General features: G+C 45.4%; 1 protein-coding gene across 1 annotated transcript in view; it reads right to left on the reverse strand.

Annotated features, from left to right (window-relative positions):
- Positions 1 to 3,010: 3,010 nt before the first annotated feature.
- Positions 3,011 to 23,710, reverse strand: part of CCDC3 (coiled-coil domain containing 3) — a 41,677-nt gene continuing 20,977 nt past the window's right edge. Inside the window, exon 3 of the mRNA XM_072866158.1 lies at positions 3,011 to 4,205. Coding sequence (XP_072722259.1) covers positions 3,930 to 4,205 — 276 coding nt within the window. The 3' untranslated portion in view covers positions 3,011 to 3,929. The remainder of the gene's footprint in view (positions 4,206 to 23,710) is intronic.

A 23,710-nucleotide genomic window follows, 5' to 3' on the forward strand; every position in this document is an offset into this window, starting at 1 on the left:
TGGTGGTGGTGAAGAGAGATCAGTCCCAAGATTTCCCCTCTCCTGTTTCCCTCTGTCATTCTCCTCTCTCTTTTCTCCAGCCCAAAGTCCTGGAAAATATGGTTGCTTGTCATATGAAGCTACTCTAGTTTCTGGATTTTCCATTTTCCCTCCCACTACACATTTCCTGTTAGACACTTTTTTTAAGATGGGGAATAACTACACACTGCATCCCAGAAGTGGGCATACCTCATACTTGGCATTGTAATGATGGTCTCTAGCCCTTTCCTAACAATTTGTACTACTTCACCTACCTTTTTGACTGCAGCTAAGTGTTGAGCCAAAGTTTTCATAGAATGATATGGTGTAACCTCCCTGTCACCATGATACTAGATTGATCCAATTGATTGACTAATTGACCACTAATTGTATACAATATTAGCTGGCTGATGCCAGCTCAGAGCATCTCATTTCATGTGAAAAGACAGGACTGTTTTTCTTTTCCCCGATTAGTATCTTTTTACATTACTTTACATTGCATGTCATTTATTTTTGTTGTCAATCACTTAGCATCACTCAGCTAAGTCTACTCACTGTTACTGTTCATACCCATTTTCTCTCTGTCCTTGCAATTTGTTACTATTTGTTGTGCTCCTTCACTTCTTCTTGTCATCCTCTGGATCCATCAGGAAAAATTGATTCGGCCACGAAAGCATCCTTAAATTCCTCCACGGTGAACACAGATGCCGAAAAGCCCTTCCTTGCCTCCAGTTCTGGCTTCATCTGCTCTGGGAACCCCTAGCACTGGCCCTCCTGAAGTTCTGGCAGCCTTCTAGCTCCTGATGTGTTTACAAAAGCAGATGTTATTAATTCGTAAAGCATCTTTGAACTTCTTATGGGGGGCTGCCACATTTAGTGTTGTTTCTAACCAATTGCTTTCCTCATTTGAACATTTCTGCCTTTTTTTTTTTTTCCCCTTTTTTTTTTTTTGCTTTTTTTTCCCAGGATGTTTTTGGGTTTCTATACCATCCCTTCCAACCCATCTAGTTATGCCAACCTCCTCTGCATTTCTGCACCCCAGTCTCTTCCATGTAGCTCTTCAAGGGGAACATATTCAATCATGCCTTTCACATTAATTTGGAAAATGGCATGAAAATTTGCCCTTTTTGTGGGTTTCCAGATTAGCTGGTCCCTGAAGTTGCTACGGAGGAGGTCTAAAAATTAGAGTATGTGTCAGGCCCTATGTGACGTGTACCAGCCTGAATGGACGTAACCCAAATTCCTCTTCCCACTCATGTTTCCTGCCCGTACAGCCTCCCTGATCACTCTCTGGATACTGTCACCAGCAGGGACAGGCAATCAATGGTGACACTTTAATAGCATTTTTATTTGGGCTTGGCATCCCCTGTTACTTGTTGAGAGGGTTAACTTGTGATCTGATCTGACTGCTAGTCCTTATCTCTGGAAAAGATCCAAAACCAAGCAGGCATGAAAGGAAAAAAACTCACAAGGAAACAACCTTTTTTGGTTTTGTACCCAGAGGGGACATTTTGAGTTGCATTTGGATTTTGCATTTGGGGGTTTTGTTTTTGTTTTCTTTACAAAGTAACAAAATTCTCACAAAACTGACAAGGAGAACAAAATGGTTTACTTTTTTTTTAAGCTAGAGAAAGGGGGAAATAGGAAGAAAATTCCAATCTTTTCATCAAGAGACAAAAATATCAGCCAAAAGAGAAAGTTTTTCAACACTGTGTTTGGAAAATTTGTAAGAATAGCAAAGATGTAGCTATATTAACTATACTTTCTCAGTTTTATATGAACGTTTATAAAACATGAATGAAGAAGAGAGGGAATATTTTTATTAACAAAAAATTAAAACACAAGCTTTTAATACCTATACCAGGAAAAACAGTTCATTTATTAAAACAGCAGTTTAGAAACGAGAAACAAACCCCCCAAAATTAGTTACTTTCCCATGGATTTAAATTTTGGAGTTAAAATCTCTTGATAGTTTCTAGGGAAGCCTTAGGTCTCTAGTAATTCTCAGGAAAGAGCATTGCTGACTACAGCACAAAACAACTCAAATTGTGCTGATTTGGTAGGCAAAGCCTTTGAAACCAGTGGAGCTTGTGGAGGAGTCAGAATCTTAAGAAATGCCAATATTATTTCAAGAGGGGGGGAGAAATAAAAGAAAAAAGCTCTATTTCCAAAAGGAGCAAAACTGGAAGGTAATTAAACTCAGCAGCATCCTAGAAGCCAACACAAGGCTTAACTTCTGAGTTCAGCTTGGACTGAAGCTCATGGCTGAAAGCTGATACAGGCTTTTCCTAGCGCAGGGATAGTTCAAGTGTGGTCCAGCAGGGCTGTGGCCTGGATATACTCTAATTTTGAGTGCTGAGGCACAGCATGGAGACCATGCAGTGACCTGGTAAAGTGTGGAGAGTTAGGAGCAGAGCGGTGGTTTGCACAGTTATTTCTGAGGGCCTCACCTCTATGTTAAAGATCATCTGGATCAGTCCACCTTGTACAAACCAGGTTTAGCCCTGGCAGACTGTCAGTGTTGCCTGGGGCTGGGCAAAGGCCAGCTGCCCCTGTCTAAAAGCGTGAAGCATATCTGCACTCAGGTCTTATGCTTGGAGTAAGAAAAACTATTTTAAGAAGGGAAGAAAACCATAAAAACTCTTCTTCTACCTTTCTCTCCTTATGGTGCCCTGTTATGAAGGAAGGTTGGTTGAGTACCAAGACCCAAGACATGCTCTGGTACATTGATACAGCTGAAAACATTATCAGCCACGGATACTGATGCCTTAACCTATGCCGCCTGAGCAGAAGTCAGTTTGTAAATGTCTAATAAAGGACATGATGGACTTTTTTTTAACGAGATAACCAAGAAATGGGATTTACTTCATATTTTAAGAAATATATGAAATGTGTAATAAAAATATTTTCTATAGGATTTTAAAATATATACATATATAAACTACCTTAATTTTTAATGCCCTGTTGATATTGATGTGGTCTCTACAATATCTAAGTGTAACTAAGTGAGGCTGCCCAGCAACCTCCATTATACCTCAAACAGTGATTACAAAACTTGAAGCCTTGTCCACACTGTAAATTAAACCTGCTTGAAAACGGGATCTGAAATTGTCTGCGGGTCCTGATCCAGCACCCACTAATAGTCAGGCTAAGTTCACTCCTGACTGCAGGAAGTGGATTAAGTCCTAGACACAGTCCCGAAAGGCACCTGAGGGAGTTACTGAGACCCTTGAGGCACTTCCTGATAAAATAAAAAATATTAGATATTTTATTTAGACTATTTAGGGATTTTTATGGATTTTATTTAGAAAGTCTTAACACAATTTGGGCACATCTATACTTCATTTTGAAGAGGGGCCCAGACTGGCTGTGTGTCCTAGACACAGCCTTTGCTCAGACACTGGATGTAGACTTTAGTAAAGCTAAAGCGAGGATGAGGGCTTGGGGGTGATGATGGAGCAAAGAGTATTCACGCCTGCATCCTTCCCACAGCATCCATCTCCATATATCCCCCTGGCCTTGCTTGCCCAGCCCATGTGGAGGAGGTAAATTGGCAAGAAGAGCTCCTGTGGAAAGTGCCTGCAATGGCCCATGGGGCTGAACTGAGACTTTCATCAAAGACAACCTAAAACTGGTGACAGAGGTGGAGGGGGTGAGGGCGGAGAAGCACAGATTACTGTCTGGCCCTGTGTCCACTGAGGACAGCGAGGACATGGCTTTGGGCTGTGCCTCCAAGGCACAGCCAAATCCAGTTTGCATTCCTGTTTAATCTAGCACTGTGTCTAAAGCAAGTTCAGATTCATTTTCCATGCAAGGTTTGAAGCACAGTGTAGACAAGGTGTGAGGGCCAGATCCTGATCTAACATGGGCAAAATTCACCATTATCATTGGCCTGAGCACTTACCCTTGCCTTATACTTTAAGGTAGGTAGCATGGGAGTTCTCCTGCTTCAAAGAGTTAATATAGGGGATTTGACCACCTGCAGAGGAAAGTTTCTCGCTGAGCTTTCGGTTCATCTGCTCCATGTGCCTGGTGTTTTTCCTGGCTTGCCGGAGAGACCTCTTGACTTTCTTCACCCGATCTCGCAGCTGCTTGTTGCGCTTCTCCAGCGTCGCCACCTTCTGCTGCAGCTTCTTCACTCTGTCCTCCTCCTCAAACAGGGCTTTTTGGACTGAGGAACACATGAGCTGCAGGGACAGCAGAAACAAAATAGGAACGGGTGAACTTTACACAAAAACTTATTAAAGCAAGGGTTAATTCAGGGTTCCCTGAAACACCTCACAGCTCTTCAAAAGAAGAATGCTTTTTTTGAAGTTCTACTTTTTTTTTACACCTTTTCTACTAAAATCCTCTTTTTCACTTCTGTATTCAGATAAAGCCCCAAACCATAGATCTTCATTATACTAGTGATTCACAATTACTTTTTTGAGCTACTTTGACAAACCTGTCCAGCTCACTGAGGCTACACTGAATTTATGGAGGAAGGCTACCCTATTTCTGGTATGAAACTGGAGTTCAGGCCAAGGGGTGTCACTATTCATAGAATCACAGAATCTCTCAAGTTGGAAGGGACCCATAAGGATCATTGAGTTCAACTCCCTGCTCCTCACAGGACTACCTAAAACTAAATTGTATGACTAAGAGCATCGTCCAGGCCCTCCTTGAACTCTGACAGGCTTGAGGCCGTGACCACTTCCTTGGGGAGCCTGTCCCAGTGACCGATCACCCTCTCAGAAGAACCTTTTCCTAATGTCCAATCTGAACTTCCCCTGATGCAGCTTCATTCCATTTCCTCGTATCTTATCGATTCCTATTGGAAAACTAGATTTGATTCAACTTAGCAGCCCTTCAGAAACTCCAGATTTTGACGTGAGCCTGCCCTTTGCTCTTTATGTTAACATGTGAAATAAGGACAGCACCTGCAAAACACAGAACTGCTTGGTTTTGCCTTTTCAAGAACTGAGTTGTCTTAAATATTTCATTATATGGATTTCTTTCAGGTGAAACCCTAAAGGGTAAAATCCCAGCGGTTTCTAGGAGCATTCAGGATCCCATAACTTTAACAGACGTGATTTTGGGGGGGGTCATTGGCTGAAAATTGCCCCTCCCATTCTACCCTCTACTACCAACTTATTGCAATATTGTCCCCAGTAGGGACATCAAGCTCTCAATGTCCACTCATGCCTGTGGCTCTTAGATAGGCAAAAAAAAAAGGATCCCGCTTCAAAGGTGCTGCACCCAAGGCATCACTAGAAGAGCAGCTCACAGGGCATTTTCAAATCCCCTGGGTTGGATGATGGTCCAAATGCAAAACATCTGTTGGACAATTGTTCTTCCTCTACTACCTCATCCTCGGATGACCCAGAGGTCTATCTCATCTCAGCTATATGTGATTGCCATGTCTACAGTCACCTGCTTCTGACTTGTTTGTAGGTGCAGCAATAGGAATGGGATGAGAAACACCAGCTACAAAGGCTGCCAGCTAGTTTCAGTGCAAAGGAGTTGTGCTCCTGACACACAGTGTTATGTGGGACGGGATTCAGCTGCCTTCTCTTAAGCAGCTAAAAGTGAGCCACACATCTGGGCTCCTCTCTTTCGGTTTCCCCTGTAATGTCTGCAGGGAGAGACAGCCTTCAAGAGGGTGATCTCCACCTCCTAGGGCAGGGGGAGGAATCACCCTCTGAACACAACTCTCTCGTTCCACTGGCTACAAAGGCATCAAGTTCCATGTTTTCTACCTGGGCAACATTTTCCAAGCAGAAAAAGGGGCGGTGCCTGGGGCTCCAGGACAGCTCCACCATAAAGTTTCTGGTCTAGAGGAGCCACCATGGAAACCTATTTGTGCTCAGGATGATGTCTCTCCTTCCTTTTTTTTCTTACAAAAAGCATCCTGAGATATTTTATTGTGCAAGTGGGACTTTCAGCTGATTGCTGCACTGGTGTGCTGTAAGGAAAGGCAGTGTCTTCTGGATTTATCTCCTATATACATCTAGATTTTTTTTTATGTGTGTCAAGCACTCCTGGAGCCTGGATGGGCTTTCTCTGGCAGAACATTTGGAACAGACAGGGAATCTAAATAAACAAGTAAATCCTCACTGTGATGATGAAGGATTACATGTTTCTTTCCATCTTACTTTGTAGTATTTTCAACAACTGAAAGTAGGGGAGGGAGCCCGCTTTGATGATTAACATTTCATTTGCTTTGGAAACCCCCAGCAGCTGAAAACCATGGCCAGTCAACACAAACACAGCAACTGCTTCCAGTCGCCATAAAGTCTTGTTTCTTGTGCAAAAGCACTGCAGGGCTTTGCTAAAAGGCAAATGCTTGCCCCGACTGTCCTCTCCCTATGGCTCTTTTATAAATGCATGCTAGGGAGACTGGGAGCTCACAGATAGAGGATCAGAAATTGGACTGAAGAAGAGGGAATTTGGTTTTGATCACAGCTCATTCCAAGTGCTATTTGAAAACAGCCAGAACCTCTTGGCTTTTGTGTTTGCCAAACCCTTGCAAAACTTCAAGCAGAACACTTCTTGAATTTGAATCCCTGCAAAGGAGAGCACTGAGTTAGGAAAAGACGTTTGTTGGGAAAACAGGAGGTGGAAACTCTACTTCATTAGGGATTTCTTGCATTTTCTATTGATGCATGGCATATGACAGAGTCCAATGCAGAGGAGCAAACAATTAATGCAGCTGAAGTGTGAGGCTGTGCGAACCCAACCATGTCTCTATCTGTCTGGGCTGGCTGGTGGGGGAATGGTAATGTCTGATGGCAGACATCAGGGATGGCATTAGCCTCATCCCAGAGGCACTCTGAAACTTTTTGAGGTTGGTCCTCTGTCAGCAGAGGTAGTCCAGCTCTACAGAGCCACTCAGAAACTTCTCAAACACCATCAAAAAGCTAGCCAGCTCATTTGCTTATGCTGTTCCTCTTCCAGGTCCTCACTCTTCAATCTGAAACCCATGGTTTAGTGCTTAAATTACTTGGAGTTGTCCAGAGAGATCACTGGAACAACACAGTTATAAAAAACTGAGGTACCGTCAGACATACACAGCTTTGCTTACCAACAGGGCAGGCGATAGGAAGAGCCCAGCTTGATAATTGGATGCCTGCCTGCAATCGCAGGACTACCAGCTGAAAAATAAACCCTTTGCTCCATCTGCATGGGGAAAAATAACAAGGTGGAGTCCTCACATTCTCACCAGCTGGTTACAAACAGCATTTTTCACAGAGTTCTGCAGTGAGGATGATGTTTAAATGTGAGTGCTGTCCTACCCTTGCTGTTACTGCGAGGGCTGTGGTTCACATGGGTGCAACCAAGTTATTTTTAAACTGGTGCTGAGAACTGTGTAACTGCGACAGCTAGGAGCTCAGCACAGCCTGTATAACTAATGCAGCTGCTGAACAAATGGGTGAGAAGTTAACCAGCCCTCAGTCCGTGTTGCTACTTGAATACTTCTTGTTTACAGCCAGATGAGATATCCCTGCATTGCGCAGTTGTTCCTATGGAGCATATCTACAGACAGGAATTTCACACCTCATTTTGTCCGGTCTCATGCACCCATAAATGTGCACACTTTGCACTCGATGACCATCAAGATCAGACCTTAGTCCAAAGGCATTGCTAAAAGCTACAGAGAACTGGATTTTGTTTCTGGGAATGGCCTGTGCTCCCATTCCCCACCACAGCTTGCCATGTCACGTACACTAGAGAAGGTAGGGTTTTTTTCTTTTTATGCAATATTGAAGGGATAATGGAATCTCCATCCAGCAAGGTAAGTCACTGAGGACCCAGTTCCACTTGGTGCCACTGAAGGAAAGGACAGGAAAGGATGAGTAGCTGGCAACTCCCATTCCCACAAGGTATCAACAGCAGACAGTTAAGTGTGGCTCTGAAATGCCACACTTCGCATGGCATACATGCCCACAGACCTGGGAAATGTAGAGAAGGACCAGGAAATGGCTCCTCAGAAAAACTTATGGGTTACTTTTCTAGGTTTCCTTTAAAGTTACATTCTCTAGTGACCCACAGTTCAGAAGAGTTGTTTGTTCTGGAGATATCTGTCTGCATGTCTGTGTGTTCCACAGTTTTTTAGCAAGGCATCCTCAGCAGTGGTTAAACTCAAGTCCAGAGCAGTACCAGGAGATGTAACAAGAAAGGTAGCACAACAAGAACAGTACAGCTCCTTAGGATTTATCCCAGACAGCCTACAGCTGTGAAACTCCAAATTAAATATATTTGAGTATTTGTCTGAAACATCCTGTTACAAATATACCCAGTTTTAAGTTTCACCACATCAAGATGATTTACAAAATCTGTCCATCTGCCAAACAAATCAGCACTGTAACAAATCAGACTGATTTTCTGAGCGTCACATTACAGGCATGCGAGCCCTTTACCAAACACCCTGAATTGACGTATATATACATTTGATTGACAGACACACACATCTGCCTTCTATAAGCTTCATTAGAATGGGACAGTGGCTAGGAAATGCCCCATGGATAAAGGTGCATTTCCTTGTGTGGTGTTCATCCACCATAAATTGTCCATAAATGGTGGAAGTTAGCGTTACAGAGCTCAAGTCACTCAAAACCCAGCAGTGGCACCCAAGTCTTGCCCTTCATTTAACAAAGGGAGAGAAGTTGAGTTCTGGCTGGCTCCTCATGCATTCTCCCTATGGGCAGCACAGCTAAAAAGCACTGGAGCCCCACTACCTAAAAGTGTTTCATTTCAGGTCTCCTAAAAATATCTTTCATATTCAGACAGTATTTTTGGACATTTAGAGACAGGGTGTCAGGCAAGGTGATTGTACGTATGTCTTAAAATGTGTGACAGTAAGACCTCATCTCTGCATGGACATGATGTGTTTTTAGAAGAACTGGGCATGGGTCGCTTTGGTTTCTTGCCCTCAAATCTTCCTCCTGACCCGCACTGCTAACTGGAGCAGTGCCTAGCTGGGATACTCCTTCAGCACCCCAGACCCAGCATCACCCCACCACAACCTCTTGAGAGTGTCTGGCGGAAGAAATGAGAGCATCTCTCTCTGGAAATGCATCCCAAGCACTGCGGGTTGGGAAGCACAGCTCCTGCTCTGCTGCAGAGCCTCCTCTGCACTGCACCCCAGTGAGCTCACCACAACCCCGCACCGCTCTCCTCTCGCACTTCCCTGCTATACATCTGCTCCACAGAAAAGGTAAAAACTATCAATTTGCTGAACACTGACTTGCTGCTCTGTGCTTTGCCACTGTTCAAGTTATATAAAACATCTTAAACTGAAACCTTATGCAGCACGAAGTGCGTACCTCCAGCTCTATTTGTCTCAGCACAGCAATAATTCATGCGCTCTCTCTCAAGGGGCTCAGGAGCCAAACATAGCTCTTTATTTTTGTTTAACTCCACCAGGATTTATTTCCCCAACCCCTTCTGTGCTCTTAGCAAGAGGACGGGCTCTGTGCCCTGGGAAAGCTGATAAGGACACGACACAGCTCACTCAGACAATCTTCAGCTCTCCTGGCCAGGGAGGCCCCCTTTAAGTGCTCCCTTGCCATGGCCACATTTCAGACTCTGAGCATCACTTTCTCCTTTTGTTCAGCCCCTTTGGGCAGGCTACGTGGGAGCGAGCGTGTTGGATGGAAAGACGGATGGTGCGGCAAAGGATAGCAGGAGGGGTCTGGCAGCGGAGGGTATTGGGTTTGGGATGGAGTGACTTAACCTCCAGTTACTGGGACTTTTCAGCCAAGACAAACACTCCTGCTGAAGTGTGGAAAAGCCCCTGTCAGCACTGTTAAACCATTGTGTTGGGTGAAGTGGTGGGGGCATGGCAGTGCTGGGTTAAACCACCTCTGCTTGCTGCAAGACCGCACCTTTCAGAGGTACCAAATCAGGGTCCTGAGGGCAGATCCAGCATTGCCGGCATTAATGGGGACAAGCTGGGATTTCACCCTAGGACTTCATATGAATCACCAAGATACATAAGACCTGGATGGAGAAAGAAACGATGGCGGCTGTTCTTGTTTTACTGAATGCCGGGTCAGCAATTGCCATGGGAGGTTTAAGGCTTGCGGCACAAGTCTCCGGTTCATTCAAAATATTAGAGATGGGGACTTCACTGAGGTATGAAGCGCTGCCTGCAGGGAGCCTCTGCCAGGCTACCCCCACCCCCAGGTGTCTCGGCACTATGAACAGTGCTTTTCTTCCCCATTTCACTGCTCACTAAAAGCAGATTTTCACTTTAAACTTCTAAGACACAGCCAGTCAAAGCAAGTTGTCTCGCCTTTCCCAACTGTCACTGGAGAGGAATGGGCACATCCAAGGGGATACTTCTTGCCTACCTTAGACACCTACCTCGGGTGGACCACTTTTGGGGACCCCTCTCCATTGCCTAGATAACTAGCTCAGACTGAGATGGATCCCACGCCGAGTCCCATGAAATGGCAGCTGGCATCACTGCCTAGCTGGGGCAGGCTGCAAGGGCAGCATACAGATAGTTTTCTTGGAGTTTGGAGAACCTTGCCCTGGAAACAGATCCAAATCCATATCCACAGGCAATCAGGAGTCTTTAAAAACAGCCTTGTTTGTTCCAATCTGCATCAAAACGCTGCTTGGTGGAAAACCACCCAAAGAACTGTTGGAGGGCCTACCAGGGTCAGCCCTTGAACAGCGTCTTGGCAGGTCTCTTGGGTGATACTTGGCCCTGACGTCCCCCTGAGTGGCTGAGAAGGGCCCATGTACCTGGAAAATGTGAGTGGTGTTTACAAGCTGTGACGTAAGGCCCGAGTGCCAGCAGCTCCACCAAGACACTGACTCAGCACAGAGGATGGTTTAGTCTCAGGGAAGAGTGTTTTTCAAAAGGAAAAACACTCACAACTTACTCTTTTTCTTCTGAACTTTTTAAAAATAATGATCTTAAGCTGAACAACAGATTTTTTAAAAGAGATAGTTCCCTCTGATGAAGTACTTTGAAAAAACAGACCTTCCTCTCTGGCAAGGTATCTGAATTGCTGGTGGCTCTCATCTGCAGTGGGTGTCGCAGGCATCCATTTCAAAACCATGCCTTTTGCCTTCAAGCTCACAGCCCTTGCACTCCTGCTCCCATGCTGGAGGTGGTTTTAGAGGACACAGTGGGGTTAGGAGGCACTTCAGGGCTGGTGAAAAGACTCTCAACCCTGGAGGTACCTGGAGAGAGGTCCCTGGTCCTAAAATCATGTGTAGAGCATGTCCTGGGGCACTGCTTTCCCCAGACACTTTGACACTGAAGCCTGAGATGCTGCTGAGGGGGAGGATGCAAAGATACCAGGTGACAGTCGCACACGGTCCTGTCTGCCAAGATTGGGGATGGAGGTGGAAATGTGTCTCCACGGTACTTGGATTGGTCACTGTCAGTACGTAGGAAGGGATCAACACCTTATTCCCTATACTTGCAAAGGAAAAAAGGCAACGGTTTAACAAGAATAAAAACCACACTAATCAAGAAGACAGGAAAGGGAAAAAAAAGGTGTAGGGTATGAGCCAGGCTGCCTACCACAGGCACCTCACTGGTGCCAAGTGAGCAGATAAGTCAGTCCTGACAGTAAATCCCTAAATTCCCTGCCCAGGCAGTGGGAGACAGAAGGTCTCCAGGAAGAGAAAAATAAATCAAGAGGGCAGGACCTCACTCTGGGGCATCTCCAAGTCCCTTTCCTCTCCTCACTGACCACGCAGGCAGCGCAGCGTGGGCGAGGGAGGCACACCAAGAGCCAGCCGGCTGCTTTTCCCAGTTGCTCCAAGGCGGAGGGGCTCCGCTCTCGCCTTGTTTCCTTTGAAAACGTTCCTCTGAGCGATTCGCCCAAGATGCCACAGGAATGCAGTGGTGGATCTGGGAGGGGAGTGGCAGCGAAGTCTCGTGTCTAAGTGGTTTAGCAGGAGCAGCCGTACTCCTCCTCGCCTGGCTGCAGCCGCCGAGCGTTGGGTTCAGTGCTCAGCCCCACTAGCCCCATACCTTGTGCTTTCTGCATTTCCAAGAGCTTCCCAGCCTTTGGCACCGCTCCCGGCTCAAGGTTGGGCAATGCACACCCACTGAGATGGGTCAGGGCTGGGGGGAAGCGGAGGGTCTTACAGCCATCCCAGGGGTTTAGCCCCCAGGAAGAGGTGGTGCCCCCTTGCCAGCCTCTTGCCTGAGACCCATGTCACCCCTCTCTGACTCCCTCCATCAAAAATACTCAGGGTGGCCAGTGAAATAAAGAACCGTGGGGTGGCACACGCCTCCACAGCGTGCAAAAGCAGAGGCAGCAGCCAGGACGCTACTCTTGGCTCTCCACCCCTATTACAGGGGATGGACAGAGCTCATTGCAAGGGCAGATAGCTCATAGACTTTGTAACACAGTATTTGCAGGATACAAACTGCAAATACACCCCAAGGCAATGCAGCATCTGCTCTGGTTCCTTCTAGGTACCATGCATGGGTGGTAGATATTCCTGATACACCTCTCTTCCCAGAGAATACACGGTGCAGGCATGGATTAAGCTGCTTACTTACAGGTAAACGACACTGAATGTTAAAGTGCACTACCCAGTTCAACTATACTGAGCTTAAAGGAAAACGTTTTAAGTAAGGGAAAAAAAAATCTGTTCTCTGTGGCTAGTAGCAATTTAGGTGCTGAGAACAAACAGGTTTTTAAGTCTATCTCACAAGACAGGCTGCTTCATAGATTTCTGCATTTTGCTCTGCCTGAATTCTGAAAATGAGTGCGTTACTGAGTTACTGCTTTTTCTTTTTTTTTTTTTTCATTTCTGTCTCAGAGCTAGGGTTGCAGTTTCAGCTGGGCTTCAGAAGTCTCTGTAAGAGGCTTTTTTTTTCTATAACTTGTACAGAAACTTTCCATTTCCACAGCTACCAAACTTTCCAAAACTTGCTATCCACTTTAATTTCCAACTCAGCTTTTTCCCACCTAGCATTATTATTATCACAATAAAACTAATTAGGCCTGATATGCCTAAAACTACTTTGCCAATATACCTTACCTCAAGTGTATTGTTCTCCGACTGAAAGTTGCTGTGTGACCGTGTCTCCACCTAAACTTGTTTTACTTGGCTTGTATTTCAATAGGATTAGGTCACCATTCCCCCACACAACACACAGAGAAATAATTAAATACCAAGGAAGGGATAAAACCAGCAAGACTCAGAAACAGAGCGTGTTGTGTCCTTCCCTCTCACTGATGGGAATGCAGGGAAATGAGAAACCACTGATCAGAGCAGCACAGCATCTTACACTTTGCTCCTATTTGTTGGTGCTGATTTTTGAATGAGCTGACTTCTACCTTGTGTTACAACGGCTAGAAACTTCATTTAATGTAATGGTCCTGTTAAATAGACAGCATGCACCCTATAGCAGGGTAGCAGCGAAGGAAGTACAATATATTCAAATACACCATCCCCAGATGCAGCTGAAGCCAAGAACCAGCATCAGCTGGTGAGGAAACGCATTTATCTTTACCAATATTAATTTGCATGAGAACAATATTAGTTTAAACCAGGATTATGCCTGGCTTGGGGTGTTTACTTTAAGTATGGTTTACTTCAGCCTAATGTATTACAACTCATAGGAGTTCCCTGGGGGTCCTAACAGAGGTGATTGATGTTCTGGCGTGGCAGGTGCTGTATGGGTGTCTGCAAGCTGAGGTTTAGATTAAACATAGCTGTTAGGAGTACAAAATAACAGGTGGGAGATGTGGGCTGTGGGAGGATGGGGGCACATGGAAACAGTGAAACAAGGTTGACTAAGAGCTTAATGAACTCAAAGCCTCCTGTGGGTAAGGCAATGCCAGACCTCTGGTTACCCCCCGGCAGGTTCAGAGTGCAAATGCTCGGTGCCCGCACCCTCTCTGCCGAGAAGAGAACAGAAGGACTGGAATCAGTAAATACATAATAAAATATATTTTATATATAATATGAAAAAAACTTCGCTTCTCTGTCACCTCTAAGTCAAAATGGGGAAAGAGAGAAGCAGAGCAAATCCCAGCAGGCTGTGGACGGTTATTTGCAAATGGTCACAGTGTGACTGTAATGCATTAAATGCTGCCTCTCAAGAAAGCACAGAAACAGGGACATTTACTGTAAGTGGAGTCCATGTCTCCTCCCCAGCAAATATATCATACCTAGGGGAAGTTTTATGCACAGGAGGACAACCCGTGCTGAGAAAGGCAAATGTTTAAAGTTAACACAATGTCTATAAAAGTCATGTTCCCCTATAAATCCCTCCACTGTGGACGTCTTGGCTTCATACTTCACATAAGCTGCTGCAGCTCAGCTGCCTTTACAAACAGATAGGATTTCCTTGGCTGCAGGCTCAGCTGGAAGCCCTGAGCGTGCACTGCTGCTGTGCTCAGCTTCTGGATTTCAAAGAGCAAACGCAGGTGCCCCGGGGCAACCTGCTGTCCTCTGGTGCTGCTGGGAAGCAGAGGTGTCCGCATCACTCCTGAGCATCCGTAGGAACTGCCGGAGCCATTTTACTTCCTTTGCCAAGTCCACTGGGGTGCAGAAAAGTGGGGGGAGTGAAAAGGGCATATGCAGACCTATATTCAACTGAGCTCGGTGGGTCCCTTGGGGTAGTCTTTGCACCACCCTACTTAATGTATCTAACCTAGATGCTGGGTAGGAAGCATTGGTTTTTCTGGGCTCTTTCTACTGTCAATGGAGAGACAGAAATTCCTCTGGAGGATGAGTCAGAGAAACTAATTTAGAGCAGGGAAGCAGGCACTAAAACAGAGCTGAGTAGTGTGGAAACAACTCCGACACTGTGCTTACGCACACAGCCGGATAAGCCCCTGCCACGGCAGGAGCAGGACAAGAGGCTCTAATGAAGCCTTTCCCTGCAAGCAACAAGGGATCTGTGACACCTTGAGGGAAATGATGGCAGTGGCATTGAAATCAGACTGGATGAAGCACAGGGGCTTGACGAAGGACATCTGCATCTGCTCCCAAGCTGCTCTGCAAGCCCAGAGCAAAGAGGAGACCTCAGCAAGAAGCTGTTTGCTGTACCCCACGCAAGCAGCCTCAGGAGAGATGACCAAGCCAGCAGTGATGAACAGGCACATGCACAGCAGAGGACCAGGCTCAGCCCTCATCCAAGCACGGAAGTGCCACGGGTTGCCACAGTGGTGAAGTGGAAAAGCTTCGGTGAGGTTGAAGAAGCAAAGACAAAGGGATAGAAAAACAAACATCTGCGGTCTGCAGGCGCTCTCTGGCTAACGTCAGCACGCCAAGAAAGGAACCGAGGAGGCAAAATGCCTGAGAGACTAATCAGCAGCTCTGAATAACAAGCTCCAAGCACTAACATCTGGCTGAAGGGAGCTCACTGCTACTCACAGATATTCCCGTCCCACCGGGCAGCTCAGAGCAGCCTGTCCACAGCTCCGGCTGCTGCGTGGGCTGTAAATCCTGAAAGGGCCCCGGACCACCCTGGATGCAATAAATGGGCAACATGCTACTCTGAGCATGGCAGTGTTTGGCAAATAACCAGTCTTCAAGGTGCAGAGACACAGTATTTAGGGGACCACCCTCCTGCTTGCCTATGCTCGAATGGCCTTAAGCATTTGGGGCATTAATGGCTGTTTCCATGGGAGTCAAAAGCTGCTGTTTCACTCTAGTACAATCCCTCAGATAGGGTCCTGGTCCTGAGCCAGTATTTCAGTTCTCAGTAGAAATTTCAGGTCAGGGAAATACAGGGTCATATTTGCAATCCAACATCACATTTAATGGCCCAAGTCTCTCCCTGCTGCTTTGCTGTGCTTCAGACACACACAGAAGCATCAGAAACTCCCATCAATGCTGCCCAACTTACTGCCTTATACAGGGAAAAGCCTTTCACACAGGACTGATTAAAATGCCCGTGGAAAATCAGGTCTTAGGGTAAGCGTGAGTCAGGTCTCCCCATACACAAGAGCCTGGAGCCCTCTTTCCAGCCTGATTTCAGGAGAAGGAGGATTGCAGCCACAGCTACATCAGACAAAATGCCTGTGGGGCTGACAGATGCCCTGTGGTGAACTCTTCCCTGCAAGCATCTCAATTATAGAGCACGCACTCCACTGCTGGTTAATGTTACGATGGTGGCTCTGAACTGTTTAATCCTAAGTTAATAATTGTGTTGGAGTGAGATAATTACATAGCAAGTAAGTGCCACACCACCGCACACGAACACATGGCAATACCTCTGAGCTACAGTTCAATCACACACTACTTTGGTTTTTGGCTCTTTTGTGAATAACTGTTCTGTGGTCTGCAAAATCTTGTAAAATCCTGCTGTCATGTGCACTTACCTGTAAAATTTTCCATTGTTCCTGGCCAAATACTTAGAAGCAGGTAGCAAATATATCCCTGTAAGTCTGTGTCACTACTTGCATATGTGTCTGCATATGAGGGCTTTAAATCTGATTATGAAAGTAACTTTCTCTAACAGTCCAAAATTCTTCTGTGGATATTCCTTTTTCTTTGCTCACATTTCTCCGCCACAGAAGTTACCTGTGCTTTCACCAGCTTTGTATTGCATCCCTTTAGCAATAGCAAGAGCCAGGATCTGGACAGCCCCAAAGAGCAGATGATCTGAATTGCCTCCCACCCCTCCTGCAGTAGCAATCACAGTATCCACACCAGGCACCATCCACACAACCCCACAAGAATTGCCTAACATTATAGCAATAAAAAAAGACAAAAAAAAACAAAAAAAACCCCCACTCCCAGGAAGCCAGGACCTAGGCTAGTCTAGTCCCTTAACTAGGACACTTTCCTTGTCTTTTGGCAATGGTAATTTTGGAAAAGCAAAATCACAATTATTTTGAGCTGCATTATCTGAACAGCTTGTTCTCATTAAGCAACATGCACACTTCACACCTAATCAAAGAGGGCAGATAAAATCAATGTCCTAATCGGAGGAAAGGAACTGGATGTCTCCACTACAGAGAGGGCAATAATTGATTAGGGGAAAAGCAGTCCCAGTGAGAACTAGTTTTTCTGTGCTTCAATTCCCCATCTCCAAAAATGGGGATTACAGGTCATCTCTGATTTACAGAGTTTTCTGAGCCATTATAGTCTAAACCAGAAAGGTCTATATTCGATGTCTGAATAGTGTGGGGACAGGAACAATAGGGGAGCCAGGACCTGAGATGAGATACTTCACTTGCATGCAGAATTATCTCAGTGCTTGTCTGTGCAAATTCAGAGTATGAGCCCAGAAACCACATTTTTCCACAAATGGTACTGCTAGGCATTGCCTACCACTGCAGCCTTGTCTCCAGCGATCTGGAAACCCACTTTCCAGTAAGGATCCGGGATCAATTGCGCAGCACTGGAGCACATGACTGGTTGAGCTTTCAATAAGCAGGGGTTTAGTCAATAAAAGTTTGTAATATAAAAGTTGCATATCTGAGTGTCATAGATTGAGGCATTTAAGTCTATGTTACCCAAGAAAGAGAAAATCCTGGCTCTGCAGATAGGTAGGTGTTATAGCCCCAAGACCAAATGTTTCAAGCATGACTGAAGGGACAACTTCCAGCAACTGCCCTCATTGAGACACGGATTAAAAACCAACTGTTCTTTAGGCACCATTCACTGACAGGAACAAAACAGGTTCAAGCAGCTGGGCAACAACATGCCAATGGTCACACCTCTTATTCTTCTGGACCTAAGGGTCAATAAACCAGCAGAAAAGCCAGCAGAAGAATACACAAGGAGTTTTTATAGGAAGGGAAGGAAACGTTTATTCTCACTCTTCAGCTAAGACAGAAATTAATGGGAGTTTGAGCGAGTGTGGAAGAGCACAGCAAGAACAGGGCGCTAAGCCCCTGGAGGGATTGGTAGAGACCCTTTCCTGCAGGTGCTTGAAGCCTCTCTCCATCAGCCAGATGTGATTTAGAGTTAATACATGTAAACTGCAACACAAGCTCAGCTGGAAAGACTAGATGACCAATTTTTTTAATCTGATTCCCATCCAGACTGATCTCTCAGTTCTGCCTTGGTCTGTTTAATCGTGTTAGTAAGTACATCACTGTACTGGCATACAGCACCTATACTTCTTGTGGCAGCCGGTGTTACTGAAAGGCAATCAAACTGGTGATCTACACTGCTCCCTCAGGATAGTTGTGAAGCATTTCAAGTGAAGAAGCACAAAAAAACCCATTAAAAATTGCATCATTTCAAGTGTTTTTCCGTCCATATACGCCCCACACTAGAGATCCTGCCACTTACTAACGTTTCTTTATTTAATCCCTTCCCAAAATAACCTTTTTCCATTGAGAAATTTGTAAGTGTTTGGGAGGGGGAGGAGTTGTTTGCTGTTTTGATGGAAGAAGAGAAAGTAAATTATTTCCTGGCTGAGATTTATGTGTCAAGTTTTAGCTTGCAGACAGATTTTTTTAGCCAAGTTATAAAATCTGAAGATAATTCCAACTTTCCTCCTCAGTGACTTTTATGAAGTAATTCCTGATATGTGCCACAATAAAAGGAGACTCTGCACCATGGAGGTTTTCAATGGAAACGAGGAGACCCATCCCTGCACAGAAGGAAAGGACAGGAACATATGTCAGTCTAGGCAGAGCTGTCAGAAAGCAGAAACTCAGCCCCAGCTTACTAAAAACTGGTGAACACATTGATGAACCTGCATCTTAAATGCTTTGGATGCAAACTGAGAACAAGCCAGAGATTGCACTTGACCATGGATAAAATGAAGCTAGTTTTGCTTGAGACATCAGGCTTTTTGGAAAACTTAAGAGTAAATGCCTTGATGTGATACCTTAAAGCTTCTCCTGATCTGCTGAGACTATTCAGTTCGATGCTGGTCAGCTGGAAGGTGTTATGATCATGTCTTCCAGCAAAAGGACACAGAAATCCCTCACCAAGCCATGGGCAATGTTGTACTCCTCCATCCCTTCTGTCACATTTGCCATGCCAGACCAGTGCAACAGTGATGGCCTGACCCATCCCTGAGCAGTAAAGTGGCCGGAGCAGTTGCCTGTGGACTGGCTCAAAGGGAAGAGCAAAGAGGCAGCAGAGATGAGTAACTGTGTGTGCCAGAAACCCACAGTGAGATTTGGGTTCCTGAAACTCAAGATCTCAGGTGAGACACTGCAAAAAGGCTGGGGCCATTGGCTACATCCACATTAGCAAGTCAGTTGGAGCAAGAGGAACATATCTGCACACTGAAGCTCTAGGTGTGTTTGGGGTGAGCAAATATATGGGGAAAGGGGATGAGAAGGTGTATGAAGGACCAACCGTGAATCCCTTGTGTTCCCATTAGGAGTTGGTGCACACCAGACAGGCACCTAGAGCAGCCTGGCTGCGTTTCCCCCAGGAGGAATCTACTTGGTGTGCACCAAAACCTCTCTGTGAACCAAATCAACATTTGCCAAGCAAAACTACATGTCTCCTACTCACCAGGCTCGTTCCCTGTCATGAAGGAGATTGCACTGATTTGACACGTCTTCTTGTTGACAAACTTAGGATGGCTGCTATTCCCGTAGGTGTTTTCCCTGAGCTCTGTGGCTTGGGAAAACTTCAAACAGCAGCCCTCACAATCATTGCACAGCCTGCAACGCAACAGGTTTCACATTTGCTTCCCATCTTTACCAATGGGCTGAGCTTCTGGAGGTCTCAGCACTGGGCTGGCGGGGGCCCCTCACAGCTCGGCTGCGGACAGAAGCTGGTGATGAATGTGCAATGTGGCTCTGGGATTGTGTAATCCAATTGTAACTCAGAAATCGCAGCTGGAGGCTCCCCAAAGAGCCATCTACCACTGGAGCTCGCTACATTTCTCTCCCTGAAGTTTCACTTGAAAGCGTGAGCAAAGAGGAGGGCTGGCTCAGCCCGCCTATTTCCCTCTACTTGACACACTGCAAATCCTTACTGGTGCTGACATCCACGCTCTCCCAAACGCCCACATTTTTTAAGAACAGTTGAACCAACAAGCGCTGGGAGAACACAGAGCCCATGAAGCCACCTTGGCTGTGTTTTAATGCCTTCTGGAAAGATCCTAATGCAAGACAGACGTTCATGATATGTTTGCACTTGTAACTAAGCACTGGCTACACTTGAGCTTGGCTGTAATGAGCTCTCCCCAAAATACCACACATGAAATATAGGCGAAGAAACAGGGATATTGGTTTCAGAGTTACACGTGAAGGAAGGCATATATCTAGCAGCAAGAAGAAGTCAGTAGATACAAGGATCCCCGTATTGCCTCCCAGCTCTGCTAATGACTGTCCACACCTTAAAGCCAGCTAAAAATTGTTTTGATACTCCAGTTCCGAAGTGAGTGCCTCAGATACAACCAGAATGTGATTTTCAGGTACACCATGAGGTTGGAGCTGGACTGAGTTCAGTAAAAGCCACAGATGTTCAGTTCAGTAAAAGCCACCCAAAAATGCCAAGAAATTGAGTTTGCCCTGACCGTTTGCTTTGTGCGAGGGGCTGGAGAGTGACAAATCAGAGGAGATGCTCTGATATAGACTCAAGGCAATGAGTCTAAGACTTGCTTACATGACCAGGTAGCAATTTGGATAAGGCAACAGAAAGGAGATCAAAAGTAACGCAACAGCAGCTAAAGAAATTGCCATTTGTCCAACAGCCACAGGTCAGCTTACATGTGCCTTTTGAAGTCAGTGGTATCATTGCTGGCAGGTGTAAACTCATGTCTTAGGTCACTAATGCGAATACTTAAATTTAGTGAAAATTCTTGAAAATGCATGCTACATCCTTGTGTATGCCTTTGATTGGTGAAGGAATATTTCCCAGGCATTTCAAAGCTTAATTATTCAAAAGCCGTTTCAGACAATTAGAATAAAACTGATGCATATGTAACAATAATCAAGAAACAAGAAAATTATAGAGATAATCCAACATAAACACCAGTTGATTCAATTACTGGGCTTAACCCCAAAGTTCAGGCTCCTCGTTGGGTTTGCAGACAGCCTTTTGCCTCTTTGTTTGGCCAACCTGAAACCCAAGTCTACTCCAGACAGTGGTGAAAGAAGAGCTCACAAAGCAATGTTCCACCTCTACCACTTATCAAAGTAGACCAATACCCTCAACTAACAAAGCCACTTTTATTCAAAAAATTCTGAAACTGGCTTCAGCTTTCAAATGCATTTATTACTTTATTTTTGTACATAGGACTCATAGTTCATGAGGTCTACACAAAATCATATACAGGGGAAGAGGAGAAGAGAGGCATCCTGTAATAAACCCTACATTACCTGAAAAGATAGTTAAATATTTTCTAGTATCAACTCCCCTTGATGTTAAATCGCAAGAAGGGGTTATATGTAGTTATACCTAATCAGTTTGGAGCTGAGTTTTGAATCTTGGACGGTGACACAGTGGATGCAGATGTAGGTTGCCTGGACTTTAAAAATCCTGGTTAAGAAACAATGAAGTTACAGTAATGGCCCTGGCAAAGCATGTCTGTAGGAACCCCAGATGGGCACTCCTCAGTCTTCATCCTGCATGTGTGTTATGCATTAAACCACTACAGCACACAAATAATTCACACACAGCATCTGAGAGGCTTGCAGAAGTTCAGAGGAAGAGGACACAGCTCTGCTCAGCTCTGAAAAATTACAATCAATTCACTGTTACAGATTTTCCATGTCTTCAAGCGCACTGTGGCATTACAGGGCACTTTCACTCCTTGTAGTCAGCAGAGTCAAAAGCTTCCTGAAGGCTACCTCAAAAATCCCTCTCCCTATTTCCATCAGGACCCAAAAAAAACCCCGTAGCAGCTGTGAGCAGATGTTATTCCAACCTGCCTTTCAACAGCTGCCGGACACTTCCAAGTGCGGGGCTGCGCCGGCAGGACCAGCGTGATGCATCGCCGCGTCCCTGGCCGGCGGCAGGTCAGCAGCGTGCTGCAGACCTCGATCTCCTTCCTGCTTCTTTTTTTTAAACTTCACAGTGTCAGCTGAGTTGAACCAGTTTTCTGGACGCTTTCCCATTTCCTTAATACTTCAGCAAACAGCACTAAGAGTGTGAAAGGGCTCAGCGCACATTTTTAAAGGAACCCAGGCCTGACAAGCACTACTTGGCTGTCACTGCTGTGGCAGAGATGTATCGGCCCTTGATTTCCCCGTTTTTAAAGATGCTGTACAGCATGTTTTATTGCATTTGATGGGAAACTTTAAAAGGCTCCTGTTCTGAAGTGATTTTAGAAGACAGCTTCTATATGGCAATGCTTTTTCTCACTCTGACTCTCCAGCTATAGTCAAGCTTGGTAAAATGGTGCCTTGGACAACTTCTGACCTTGCTTTCAGGGCTACTTCGTGTTCCCTCCTGTGGTTGGGATTTTCTTGTGATCATGGCTGTACAAAGTTTCCCATGGCTCACAGGGAGAAAAATCCCTAAGGATGGGCTTTGGGGCAAGGACATTGAATTCTCTGCTACATGGCACATGGCCCCAGAAACCACGCTTTCTGTTAGCCAAAGTAGAAAATAACATACTGAAAGCTCAGGTCCAGTATCAGGCAATGAGGGCAACAAGAATCAGTTCTGTTTAAACCAGATTAGATCTGACTTCCTGTATAAAATTGTTGAAAAACATCCCTTATGCTAACCAAATTACCTCAGCAGGTGCATATCTTTCCTAGAAAAAAGATTCAACCCGTTTTTCAGTGGTGGGGAGTCCATCATGACCCCTGGCAAACTAAAGGAAAGATTAATGATCTAATTTGGTTTAAAAAACTGTCATATTTAAGTTGGGTTCTATGGACATATATTGCTACCAATTACCAGTTGCAGGTCAAAAAAAAAAAAAGATTTAAGGCAGAACTGTTCTGGTTTGATTTCCGAGTCAGGAAATCCTCGCTGTAATTGCAGCCTCCCAGGTAAGTCACGCTTCCCTCCGCACTCCCACCCACGCCACATTCAGGTGTTTAAGGAGGTGCTACTTTCCTCTCCAGAGAAACACGGTGGCCTCTAGCAATCGCTAATTAGCACTTTGCTGATCGACAAAGCGCCGAAGAGCGTTTGCTTCTATATCGCCGCTAACTCCATAACCGGTAATTACATTTTTGTCAGGCTGCCAAGGTCCTCACACACACCTGCATGCTGCCCACACGGTCATTACGAAGAGATTTATAATAATTAATTGTAACATTCCTATCACACATCTCCCCACCCGCTTCCAGCAGCGGCATGTAAGTCCAACAATGGGCATGTCTGATTTCCCCTCCTTGTTAACTGGGTTCACAGCATTAGAATAAAGTCAGTTAAAAGCGTCTTCTGTTTGCATCCTTTGAAGCTTTGATTCATTTTTTTCCTGACATCTTAATTTAATTCTAGGTGAAGAATCACGCTTTCTTTTCTTCTTCTTCTATTTTGCCCTGGTTATTTGTTCACGCCTTCCTGACTAGTCTAGACAGCCCTACCACTTAGATTTTCCCGAGATGGACACTTTCCAAACTGCACGGCTCTCCTCCCACAGAACATGGACCAAGCTTCACAAAACCAAACCTCTTCCCACGGATCACCATTTCCCCAGTTAGCAATTGACTTCCAGAACTGAAGAGGTGGGAACTGAAGGCTGTGCAAGATATTCATCACCTCCAGGGCCCTCCTCAATTTCAAAAGGCATCTACTGTCCATGCAGCATCCCACCAAGCTGCATCCCTCATGCTGATATTCCTACCCCCTCCCTACTTCGTGCTCACCCTTGGAGACTCCCAAGCTG

This window comes from Ciconia boyciana, chromosome 1, assembly GCF_034638445.1.
Source record: "Ciconia boyciana chromosome 1, ASM3463844v1, whole genome shotgun sequence".
NCBI lineage: Eukaryota > Metazoa > Chordata > Aves > Ciconiiformes > Ciconiidae > Ciconia > Ciconia boyciana.